Source organism: Zingiber officinale, chromosome 1B, assembly GCF_018446385.1.
Source record: "Zingiber officinale cultivar Zhangliang chromosome 1B, Zo_v1.1, whole genome shotgun sequence".
NCBI classification, from domain to species: domain Eukaryota; kingdom Viridiplantae; phylum Streptophyta; class Magnoliopsida; order Zingiberales; family Zingiberaceae; genus Zingiber; species Zingiber officinale.
This window is the reverse complement of record NC_055986.1, coordinates 5220675-5233803: the sequence shown is the minus strand read 5'-3', so window position 1 is coordinate 5233803 and position 13129 is coordinate 5220675. Positions and strand designations below refer to the sequence as shown.

General features: G+C 35.7%; 1 protein-coding gene across 1 annotated transcript; it reads left to right on the top strand.

Moving 5' to 3' along the window:
* The first annotated feature begins 5122 nt into the window (after positions 1-5122).
* Positions 5123-5641, top strand: LOC122021699 (dnaJ homolog subfamily B member 8-like). The gene has a single exon (XM_042579887.1). The coding sequence runs from the start codon at positions 5123-5125 to the stop codon at positions 5639-5641; it is 519 nt and encodes a 172-aa protein (XP_042435821.1).
* Positions 5642-13129: the final 7488 nt, after the last annotated feature.

The following is a 13129-nucleotide window of genomic DNA, read 5'->3' as shown; positions in this document are numbered from 1 at the left end:
ATTTCTTATGTACTAGCTGATTTTACCATAATTTCTAAATTTAAAATCATTTGAACATGCATGGTCATTTTTCAATTTTTCGATTTGTATTTTTAATTTTTAATTTTTTATTTTTAAATTATCATACATTTCTAAGAGGCATAAATTGGCTAAAGTTATTTTTATCTTAACATTTTATTTTTCCTAGTTGTACTATATTCTTTGAGAGCATTTTAATAAGATTGAAAGACTGCTTGGGAAATAGTGTACGTATCTCACTTACCTCGTGTTGTAATGCTCCCCCTTCATCGCTACTTTCTTCTAAGAATCTTCCCCCTTCATCAATGCTCATTTCTGAGCTGCTTTCCTCTTCTCTTTGATGGTATGCCAATAGGGCTAGTCCGACGTTTCATCCCACGTCGCCTTCAAGGTTTTGAGCTTCGATTGTATTGGCCTTTTCCCTTGTTTTTCAATTTAAGGCAGTCGTTCTTGATGTGCTCTTCTTCATTACAGTTGTAACACCAGACCTTCCTTTTGCTCTAAGATTGTTTCTTAGCCTATGTCTTAAATGTATTATATTTAATAAATTTATTAAATTTTCTTACCATTAGGGTCGTTTCGTCTTCATCGATTGATGCTTCGGAGTCTAAATCTTCCTTCTTGGCTTTCAATGCAAGATTGTTGTTCGACTTTTCGATTTCTTTAGGATCTGCACATCGCGTTACGTGAAGTTCAAAAGTAGAAAATAAATTATCTAGTGTACTTACCTCGAAATTCTTAGAGATGTAGTATGCATCTACTAAGGATGATCATTCTGGAGTCCTCAGAAAAGCGTTGAGCATGTACCAGATTGAATCTCGGTTCGTTACTGATTCTTCGAAATTATTGAGTTGAGTGATGAGTTCTTTGATTCGTGCTTGAAGTTGCGCTACCTTTTTTCCATTGTTCATCTAAAGGTTCGTTAGCTAGATTCGGAGGATGCCCCGCTTTGTCAACTTTGCTTTCGAAGTACCTTCATGGAGTTTTAGGAATTTCTCCTATAGCTCTTTGGCAGAGTCATAGCTGCCGATTCGATTGACCTCCTGGGGCGAAGAATGCTCAGTAGATGTAACTCTGATTTACCGTTCGTCATGAAGTCAACATGTTATTTCTTTGTCCATAAGTACTCTTCTTTTTCAACTCCATGTTGGTCCTTGGGGGCTACAAAACCATATTTCATAATTAAAATAATTTCAAAGTCCATTTTAAAAAACACCTCCATCCGATATTTTCATTGCGCGAGTCTCCCTCGAATTTCAATGGATGAATGCTTTTACCGACCATCATTTTGTTGCTTCAGTGGTGATCAATCCTTTTTGAAGCGTTCTGGCTCTGATACCACTTGTGATACAACGGGGCCAACAAGAGGGGGTGAATTACCTTCAAAATAAAATTAACCCTTTCTCATATTTTGGACTTGATTAGTAGCACAATTACAGTAACAATAATAAAATTGAACTAAATAATTTAAAAGAAAAACGTAAGAAGGTTAGAAATTAACTTGGTTATAACCTAAATGATTGTTAATCCAAGACAGTTGAAGGCACTAGAAGATCTCCTTTATTGCAGGCGGAGAAGCCTCTTACAGACATTGACAGCTCAAGAAATAGACTAGGAAAGAGTACAAAAGTTATAGTTCAAGTTGTTTTTTATTTCCTAACTCTAGGGGTCTTTTTATAGCCCCTGAAAAATTCTACCCAAGGCTGGAAGACACCTTCAATAGGCTGAAAGGCGCCTCCAACGTGGCAAGTTTTATCCGTGCGAAGATAAAACTTTTGTTGGGACTGAAATGTATCTAGAGGGGGGTGAATAGCTCGTCGCGATCTCATGCTCGTCGTTGCTTGCTTCTTGTGGTGAAATGCAGTGAAAAATACAAAGAAACAACACTCAACGCTAATACTAGGGATTTACTTGGTATCCACCTCAAGAAGAGGTGACTAATCCAAGGATCACACACTCACGCACCCTCCACTATGTAAACACTCCTTTTCGGTAACTACCGAAGGCGGAGAAACCCTACAATACTCTCAATACAACAAGAAACAAAGAGAAGCAAATACAAGGGAAAGCTTGCACGGTTTGCATAATAAACCCTAACCCTAACTTCTTCTTTTTGCTGTAGATTCGCCTCTTGACTTGGAAATGCCTCCAAGAACTTTCAAGATCTGGCGCGAGAGTGACTATGTAGAAGCTCTGTGGTCGTTGGAGAAGAAAGCCGAGAGTTCTACCGAGAGAAACGCTCGCCAACAGCTAAATACGACACCAACGGTCGAATCTCAATCGATTGGATTGCTCCCAATCGATTGGGGAGGCTTTGGATCGATCGGTTGATCGATCTAGAGTGCCTCTGTGCTCCTGGGAATTGCCTGGATCGATCGATTGATCGATCTAGGGCTTATCGCGCAAAATCGCAGCTCCCAATCGATCAGACGATCGATTAGAGGCTCTGAATCGATCAGCCGATCGATCCAGAGCTGTTCTGTGCCATCGCGCGCTTCTCCCAATCGATCGATTGGGAGGAGACTTGTCGCGGGGACTCACCCAATCGATCAGCCGATCGATTGGCCCAATCGATCGGCTGATCGATCCAACTCATGGTTTTTGCCCAAAACTAAGTCTAAAGTCCCCTAAACCAACATCCGGTCAACCATGACTTGTTGGTACATCATGCCTAGCATCCGGTCACCCTCGACCTACTAGGACTCCCTCACCAAGTGTCCAGTCAATCTCTTTGACCCACTTGGACTTCTCTCCTCGTACCAAGTGTCCGGTCATCCTTGATCCACTTGGACTTATCTCCACCAGATGTTCTATCAACCTTGATTCACCTGGATTTCTCGTGCCTGGCTTTACTCACCAGGACTTCCTTTCTGCCTAGCTTCACTCACTAGGACTTTTCATCTGCCTGGCTTCACTGACCAGAACTTTCCTTCTGCCTAGCTTCACTCACTATGACTTCTCATCTGCCTGACTTCACTCACCAGGACTTTCCTTCTGCCTAGCTTCACTCACTAGGACTTCCCATCTGTCTGGCTTCACTCACCAGGACTTTCCTTCTGCCTAGCTTCACTCACTAGGACTTCCCTTCTGTCTGGCTTCACTCACCAGGACTTTCATTCTGCCTAGCTTCATTCACTAGGACTTTCCATTTGCCTGACTTCACTCACTAGGACTTTCCAATCAAGTATCCAGTCAACCTTGACCTACTTGACTCTCCTTCACATCTGAACTGGTCAACCTTGACCAAACAGGGAATTGTACCAACAATCTTCCCACATGAACAATTGCACCTGCAATCTCCATGTATTTTCAAACATCGAAACTCAAACATCAAGACTCGAGCTTGAACCAATTCAAGCTTAATCAACCAAGTCAACCTTGACCTAGGGAATATTGCACCAACAACTTTATCTTCACTAATGATCACTGGAAGGCGCCTTCGCACTATTCATCGAAGGTACCTTGCATAAGGTAGATTAGCTCCTTAGCTAATCTCTCTGCGTGGGTGATGCTTCGACTTTACCGGACCCAAACCCAACTCCAATCTTCTCCTCAAGCAGCCTACCTCCCCAGCTTCTCGTCCCTCGGACCGCCACGCGTGTCCATCTCGTGCGATGATGTATTCTTCCGCAACACCTCATCCTTCGAATGCACCGAGCCCGTCGACTCCCTTCCTATGACATCTTTCTCGCTCGCTGCATCTTCTGCTCGACTTCTTGTGTTTCTTAACTCCTGGACACTTAAACATAAGGATCAAATACACATGACCTAATTTAACTTGGTTGACCACATCAAAACTACTACGGGATACTTATAATTATTATGTCAACATTTACAAACATTGGGTGAACAAACAACATACAATATTTTTGATAATTTTTACCTAAAACTAAAGGTCTACACAAACACATGCCAACCAAGGTTGCACGGTCGACTGGCCAAGGCTGCATAGGCAGCTAGCCTCCTAGCCAAGGATGCACACATGCCTAGCCGCCTAGCCAGGGCGACACGTGCACCATACCGCCTAGCTAAGGTTGCACGGACAATCACCCGCCCACAGATGCATGACCATCTGAATAGACCTGAGATCAAGGTCGGGCTTGAGCTCACAGTCGACCAAGGCTGAGAAGCAAGGGTCAAGGATGTGGTCATTGTCGCAAGCACAAGGCACAACCGGCCTCATGAGCATAGCACAAGGTTGATTGACACTGGTCAACACGAGCACACGGTGTAGTTGGCCTCGCGAGCACTACTCTAGGTCGGCAATCTGGCACGAGCATAGGGCGCACAGGCCTCATGAGCACAACACAAGGTCGGCCTCACGAGCATAGCACAAGGTCGACCGCGTGAGCATAGCATGAGGTCGACCTCCCCGAGTATAGGCCACAACTAGCCTAGTGAGCACAACGCGAGACTGCGACCAACCTCGTGAGCATAGCATGAGGCTGTGATGACCTGGCGAGCATAGTGCTAGGCTGCGACCGACCTCGCGAGCACACGACCTCAATGAGAGCCTGCGGTCTCACCGAGGTCAAAGGGGAGAGGAAAGAGGAGTGAAGAGTGGAGTGCTTTACCTCGCGCCGGAGATCACTCATGTAAGATGCCTGGTATCGGAGGAGATGAGATTTAAAGAGGATAAAGCGATTGGGAGAAATTGACTGGATCCATAATTTTATCCCAAATTAGTGAAGGATCCCAAAGTGATTTTTTAAAAATAAAATTAATACTAGGTGCTCATGACCTAGCAAAGATAAATATGTAGGGTAATAAAATTATATATATTATAATCTAAGTATTTGAGTTTGTCCCAACTAATTTTAAAGTAGACATATCTTTATTTTTAATAGCCTATTAAATAAAATTCAGAGCAAGCTTAGGGATCATCTCACTCTGTGTGAACACCTTCCCTCAAAGCAAACTTAGGGACCATCTCACTCTGTGTGAACACCTTCCCTCAAAACAAACTTAGGGGCAATCTCACTCTTTGTGAACAGCTTTCCTTCTTGCTCGGAAACTCTATAAATCTCCACCCACCTCCCTAGCAATTCATTTCATCAACTCAATTCAATTGTTTCCTTTTTTTTCAATAGGGAAGCAATTAATAATGTTTGCTATCTCTTCTCCCATCTCTCCCATCTCCATCACCACCACTACAAGAACAAGAGCCCCTCGGTTCAGGCTCAAGGCCACCCCCATCACCGCCGCCTTCGCCGCACCTCCCTCCACTATGTATGAACTTCTCTCTATCCCCCACACCGCCGGACCCGAAGAGATCCGCGCCGCCTACCGCCGCCAAGCCCTCCGCTGGCACCCCGACGCCTGCCGCTCCTCCGCCGACCAGGGCCGCTACGCCGAGCGCTTCATGCAGGCGCACGAGGCCTACGAGGTGCTCTCAGACTCCACTCGCCGCCGAAACTACGACCTCTCACTCTCCGGCGACCGCTGGGCCGCTGCCGTCGGCGCCGCCCCCGCCTTCGGCGAGGGCCGAACTCGGAGGCGCGAGGGAGGCGTGACGGCGTTCGGGAACTGGGACGCGCAGCTCGAAGGGCTCTTCCGGCGGTCCGCCGTGACGGAGGCCGGCGGGGAGGATACGTGGGGCGGCCGCGTGCGCCGGGCTGCGTAACGGTTTGGGTTTCGGGGACGATTGTACGGCTGCGATTGAGTGATTTAAGATCAAAATCGTGTTTTTATAAATGTACGATTGAGATCTACGCGATGCCAGATTATGTATGTATAATAAATATTAGCCATAAAAAGAATTATTCACAGACAACAAAAATACGTAATATAAATATTATTTATAGTAAATAATATTGTGTTTATTTCTAAAAACAATACTTTTTAATTAGAAATAAAAAAAAATACTGCTGATCAAAATTCTAATAGTTTAAATTTTCATATATATAATTTTAAGAAAATATAATAAGATTTAAAATAGATTCTTCAGAACTTAGATGACATGAAATCTAAGTTAAGAAATATCGAATAAAACAATTGGTTTATTAAAAAAACCCAAATATTTTAGTGATTTTCTTCTTATTAAATTGATCTTTTGCAGGCTCTTCGAAGAGAAGAGATGTGCTTCACTAATTAAGCTTCTGATTAAGAATTCGATTGCTATAACATAAATACTGATTAATTATAATTAGTTCTTAATCCAAGTTTGCAGACAATTATTATTTCATCTAATTTTATTGGACCTTTTAACACATACAAGGTTGCTTTGTGAAGTACTATAGAACCATCTCATGATATTAGATTTTTTTTCTATTTTTTTTCAGCTTAATAGGAGTTTAAAGTTAAGTAATTAGCTACACAAATACAAATATTATCTCTTCCAATCTAAAGTAGTCTTCTTACATTTAACTAACATTTTATATGCGTCTTTTGATAAAATAATATAATATAGTTTGACTTTCTATATAATAATTTATATAGTCCGTCTTTTGGAAAAATAATATAATATGGTCTGATTTTTATAAATAGTATATTTATATAGTCGTTGACTAATTATATTTTTATATATATTCTTTTCTTCTTCTTATGTCATCTTGAAATTCCTCAAATAAAAAAAATTACATAAAAATCACTTTTTGTTATATACAATTGACAGTTAAACTAATATAGATTGTTAGGGTGAGTGGTCGAATAGAATGTTTTATAATCAATCATTCCTAAAATTAATTAATATAAATTAATTACCTAACATAAATTGAATACTTACTATTAATTGAAAAAAAACTATTTCAAGAATATGAGAAAAGTCCTTGAATAATTGAAGACCCTGAATAATTGGACACAAATATACACAATTGTTGGGTGGGCAGTCCAAATCAAGCTATTAAAATATACAAATTTAATTAATAAAAGGTAAAAAAATGTTGTGTTTTTCGACCAAACTTTAAAGGCATGGACAGATCACTGAGAAATAAGTTCGATAAGGAAAGCACACCATTGTTGACAAAATGCATGAGAACAATAATGAAAGTTGTACGTAAATTTGAAGGTGATAGAAATTATGTAATTAGCTAGCATTGACGTGTAAGTAACGACTGACATGATGTCCCAATTTACATGTAAATAAGACCTATATGAAAGCATCAAATTGAGTTTGATACATATGTTGAAGATAAATTAGGGATTGAATTTAATTTTTAAAAGTAACCATAAACCCCAAAAACTATACTAATGTTTTTAATTTTATTTGGGGATGAGCAATGAGTTAATAATTGAACCGACCAAATTGATTAAATCAAAATAAAAGAAACCAAATTTTTTTTTTTTTTTTTGACAAACTGAACCAATCAAGTTTCTCTACGAAAATTGAACAGATAAAAAATTAATTGTTTCTGTCAAAAATTGAAATATTTGAATTTTCAAATAGCCAACTCCACCAATAGATCATTAGCCGAATAATCAAGTTTAGCAATCAATTGTTAGTCAAATAATCAATTGATCAACTGCTCTTCGAGCCTGAGCAAAGCATGTGAGTCATGAATTTGGAAGTTTAAACTCAGTTTAAACATAATAGTCTATTACTATATATTTATCAATCGAGCTATATCACTTGATTGTTAATAATATAGCTAATATGTTTGATTTAATATGTTTAATTGAATTTCAATTTTTAAAATCGAAACTGAATTGATATTGTTTTATTAAAAAAATGAACGTCTGAGTTCGATGGATTAATTGAAGTTGATTGACGTTTTAATCACCTTTAGTTTTAATCAATGAGTAGAATGTTATTATGTCTGCATTTACTTTTAACGTGATTCTAATGGCTTCTTTCTTATACGCTACTATGGAGAGATATTAAAACATATTTTATAACAGCAGTTAACACTGGGGAAGGTAATTTCAGAGAGGATATGGAGGAAATTTTTATACTCTAAATGGATATTCAGGTATAGGTATAGATATAATGATAAATATGATAAAATCTTATCCATATCTTATCCGATATCCGATATATTGATAGATATATAAGAATAAGTATAAATATAAATATAAATATAATAAATAGAAATATAAACGAAAGATATGAAATCATATTTAAATCCTACCTATTATTATTATTACTAGTTGACACAATCAGTAATATGTGTTTTATCGACCATTGTTATAAAATATGTTTTTTGCCATTTAAGTTTTATCTTTAGGGTTGATTGTATTGGGAGTAATGGACTGAGAGTAACTTGATTTGGTACTACAATCTATTATAATTTTTGGTGGCATAGGAGGTATGCTTTAATTTTTTATTGGTTGAAATCTAAGTATTTATTCTAAGCTACCAAACTATTGTTAATAATCTTGTTCTTATTACTAATTTATTATTGTATTGTACCTCTCTTTGTTTTTTTCCTTTCCTTTTTCCTTGCTGATGGGCTACAGGGCCTTTATTTGCAATATCAGCCTTTTTCAATTGGAGATAATATAAAGGTATTTAGTTATATTTTAATATTTACTATTTAATTTTGGTTTTCATCTATAACATTTATTAATTTTTATTGATAGGGTCATAGTTATTTTAGAATGGGAACATGATGCATCAAATAAATCCTAGAAACCACATTAATATTTTTAATGTCGGTTAGACTGACTAATCTATTAATAATCGAACCAATCGAATAGAATGAATCGAAATCAAATGAATTAAATTATTTTTTGACAAATCGAATTGATCGAATTTTTCTATAAAAATTAAATAAACTGAACAAACTGAACTGATAAAAAAATTAATTACTTCAATCGAAAATTAAAATAATTAAATTTTCAAACAGTCAAGTCCAACGAATAGTAGATGATCAACTGCTCTTTGGGCACGAGTTATGAGCGAGAGTCATGGATTAAGAATTTTAAACTTAGTTTGAATATAATATAACAGTAGATTACTATATATTTATCAGTCGATTGCTAAATCAATTGATTACTAATAGTATTGCTAAATCAATTGATTACTAATAGTATAGCAATCGATTGATTTATTCAACTTAATCTGTTGAATAGAATTTGAATTTTAAAATAGAGGTCGAACTAATTAAATCGAATTAATTAATATTTTTTATATAACAAAATAAACTTCAACTGAAATTTTAAATTCTATCTGTTTAATCGATTAATTTAATTTTACTGACCTTCTCTAATAAATGAACATAATTTTTGTCATCCAAGACTAGTCATGAGATTGCTATATCATCAACAATTAATAATATAGCAATTAATTAGTACATTTGATTTAATCTGTTTAATTAAATTTAAATTTTTAAAATCTAAACTGAATGGACATCTGAATTAAGAGAGCCGAACTTTCAAATTCAATTGGTTCAACTGATTAATTTAAGTTAACTGACGTTTTACTCACCTTTAGTTCTAATCAATGATTATAATTTTATTATGTTTGCATTTGCTTTTAAAGACATTCCAATGGCTTTTCTTATGCTACTATGTAGAGATATTATAACATATTTTATAAACAGCGGTTGACACAATTAGTACTATATCTACCATTGTTATAAAATATATTATGTAGATCAAGTTATGCTTTTTGCCATTTGATTTCTTTACTAATGGAAAACTATTTTTTTTCTCAAAAGTCTTGATGGAGCTTCATGAAGACAAACTTATAAATTGTCATCTTTAAGCTTTATTGTACTAGGAGTAATGGACTTGGAGAGGAACTTGATTTTGTCACTACAATATATTATAAATTTTGGTGGCATAGGAGATATGCTTTAATTTTTTTATTGGATGAAATCTCAGTATTTATTCTAAGCTATCAAACTATTGTTAATAATATTGATCTTATTGCTAAATTTATTATTGTATGGTACTTTTCTTTTTTTTTTCTTTTTTTTTTCCTTTTTACCTTTTTCTTGCTGGTGTGACTACAAGACCTTTATTTACAATTTGCAAAGTCTTTTTCAATTGGAGAGAACATAAAGGTATTTAATCCTAAAAATCATATTAATATTTTTAATGTCGTTTAGGATGACCAATTTATTAATAATTGAAATCCAACAAATTAAATTGATTTTTGACAAATTAAATTGATTTTTGACAAATCGAATTGATTGAACTTTGCTATGAAAACTGAATAAATTGAACTAATAAAGAAATTAATTACTTTAATCAAAAACTAAAATAATTAAATTTTTAAAGAGTCAACACAGTGGGTGATCAACTGCTCTTCTGGCACAAGTGATGGGCTTAGACATAAATTAAGAATTTTAAACTCAGTTTGAATATAACAGTAAATTACTATGTATTTATTAGTCGGCTACTAAATCAATTGACTACTAATAATATAGCAATCGATTGATTTATTCAATTTAATCTGTTTAATAGAATTTGAATTTTTAAAATTAAGATAGAATCAATTAAATTAAATTAATTAATATTTTTATATAAAAATAAACTTCCAAATTAACTGAATTAAAATTTTAAATTCTATTAATTTAATTTATTAATTTAGTTTTACCGACCTTGTTTTCTGAGTAGTTCTAATAAATGAACATAATTTTATTATGTCTACATTTAAAGATATTTCAATAAAGATATTCCAATCTTTCTCAAGCTACGACTCTCCGAGACTATGGTATTATGGTAAGATATTAAGGTTATCATTTAGAAACCGATGATTCGATTCCTTGCTATGACGTATTTGTAGAAATTTTTCTTTTAAATAAGACGGGCGATTAAATAATACTAGACTTCTGAGTTGACCGTTGCGCGCACTGACTTATTTTAATGGCTAGTAGATAAAATTTATAGGGCTAAATCGGTCATCTAAGGTTAGTGATAAGACTACCTGAGTTTATTAATTTTTTTAATTTTTTTTTTATTATACAGAGGTGTTTTAATTGTGTCGGCCACTGTTAAATTTCATTTCATAATCATGGGATAGTTGTGCTTTCTGTAATTTGGTATCTTTAGATATGGAAAATCAATTCTTTCTCAAAAAGGGCTTTGATGGGGCTTCATGAAGACAAGCTAATGACATTTGATAAACTGTCATGTTTAAGCTTGATTGTACTGGGAGTAATAGGACTTGATTTACCACTATGATATATTATAACTTTTGGTGTCACAGGAGGTATGCTTTAATTTTTTTGTTGGATCAAATCTCATTATTTATTATAAGTTACCAAGCTACGGATAATATTCATAATGTCCTTGTTGCCGATATTTTATTGTACCTTTCTTTTTTGTTACCGGTGTGAGTACAACTTTTGCTGCTAGAGACGTCTTTAGCAATTTCCTCAACAACCTTTATGTGAAATTTGCAAAGCCTATTGCTATGGAAGAGAATATAAAGATATTTAATCATATACATGTCTTTGTTGAAGACAAATATTGTGTTATGTTACAATAGTATAATAATTTTAGTTGTATTTAAATATGTTAGGATACTTTGAGAGCTAGAGAAGGATGATTAACTAATTCCATCACTTTATTGGTAATTTATTATAGTGAAAATTTCGAAGTAATCGGTAATATTCGGATTTATTTGATATCAACCTTCTTGAAGTGACTAATCTAAGGATCCACACAGTGCACACACTCCACTAAAAAAAAACACTCCTTGGAAATAATCCAAAGGTAGAGAAACTTCATACAAGCTCGAATACAAGAAATGTAAACAAGAAACGTAAACTAGATTACAAAAAAATTGAAACGACTTTACAACATGAATATTTACTTAGCTTTCTTTCTTCTTGCTTGGAATAACTTCTTGGTAGTGGAAAATGCAGCAACACTTGTTCTCCCAAACACCTAAGAACCGACAACCCAGATATATGTAAGTGTTGCCTTCAAACCTTTGTGAAAACCCTTTTCTAGGGTTTACTCGACGCCTCTAATCGATTAGGTTTTTCCCTAATTGATTGTCATGTCATCCGACCGTTCAAGGACTTGCAGAAAGGTTCTTTTTTTGAACCCTAATTAATTGGTGAGTCATCTCAGTCGATTCAGAAAGCCTTAATTGATTCCCCAAACTCTCTGTTCTCTTATGAAAGACCTTAATCGATTAGCCTAATCGATTAAGAAATCTTAATCGATTGCCTCAATCGATTCCTTCTCTCGCAATGAAAACACTACCTAATCAATTCGCAGTGGCTGGATCGATTGGGTCAATCAATTCAACCCTTGTTTTTGTGAATTCCTCTTTTCCAAACTCTTGGCCTAATCAATTGCTCTAATCGATTAAAAGGTGATGAATCGATTACCCAATCAATTCCAGCACATTCTGTGCTCTCGCAAAAATAACCTCAATCAATTCTCCAATCGATTAACACAACCAAATCAATTGCTCTAATCGATTGGCTTAGGACTAATTGATTGCTCAATTGATTACTCAATCCTAACTTGCTTAATCCAAGTCTAGGGTTCTCTTGTTCAACATCTAGTCAACCATAACCTGTTGAGACTTCCTCACCAAATTTCCGGTCAACCTTTGCTCCACTTGAACTTTCCATCTCGTGCTAACTTTTCGTTAGACTTTTGATCACTAAGTGTGATTCTCCTTGACCCACTTGGATTTTCCTCTTACCTAACTACAGTTACGACCTTTCTCTTGTTAATGTGTGGCCCTCTTAGACCCACTTGGACTTTCATTTCTACGTGCGGTCTTCCTTAACCCACCTGGGCTTTTCCTTTGACAATGTACAGTTATCCTTGACCAACTTGGACTTTTATTTTGTCAACATATGGTCCTCCTTGACCCACTTGGGTTTTCATTTACCTAACTATAGTTAGGACTTTCCTAATCAAGTATCAGATCCTCCATGACTTACTTAACTTCTCTCACATATTGTCTAAACATCAAAACTTAAGCTTGAATCCACTCGAGCTTAATCAAACTGATCAGCCTTGACCCAAGAATGATTGAACCAATAATCTCCCTTTTTTATATTTGATAATATGTTTAAGTTAGACTAACCCATATTTGCCCAACTCCATTCTTCATCTCATGCCAAAGCATGAATGTGAGTTTCTAACTTAACCCTACATTTTCTCCCCCTTTGACACACATAAAAAACTCTTCACCTTAAGAGTCAATTTTGTCAAAGGAACTCAATTAAAGTCGTATACCTTCCATTGCATCCTATGC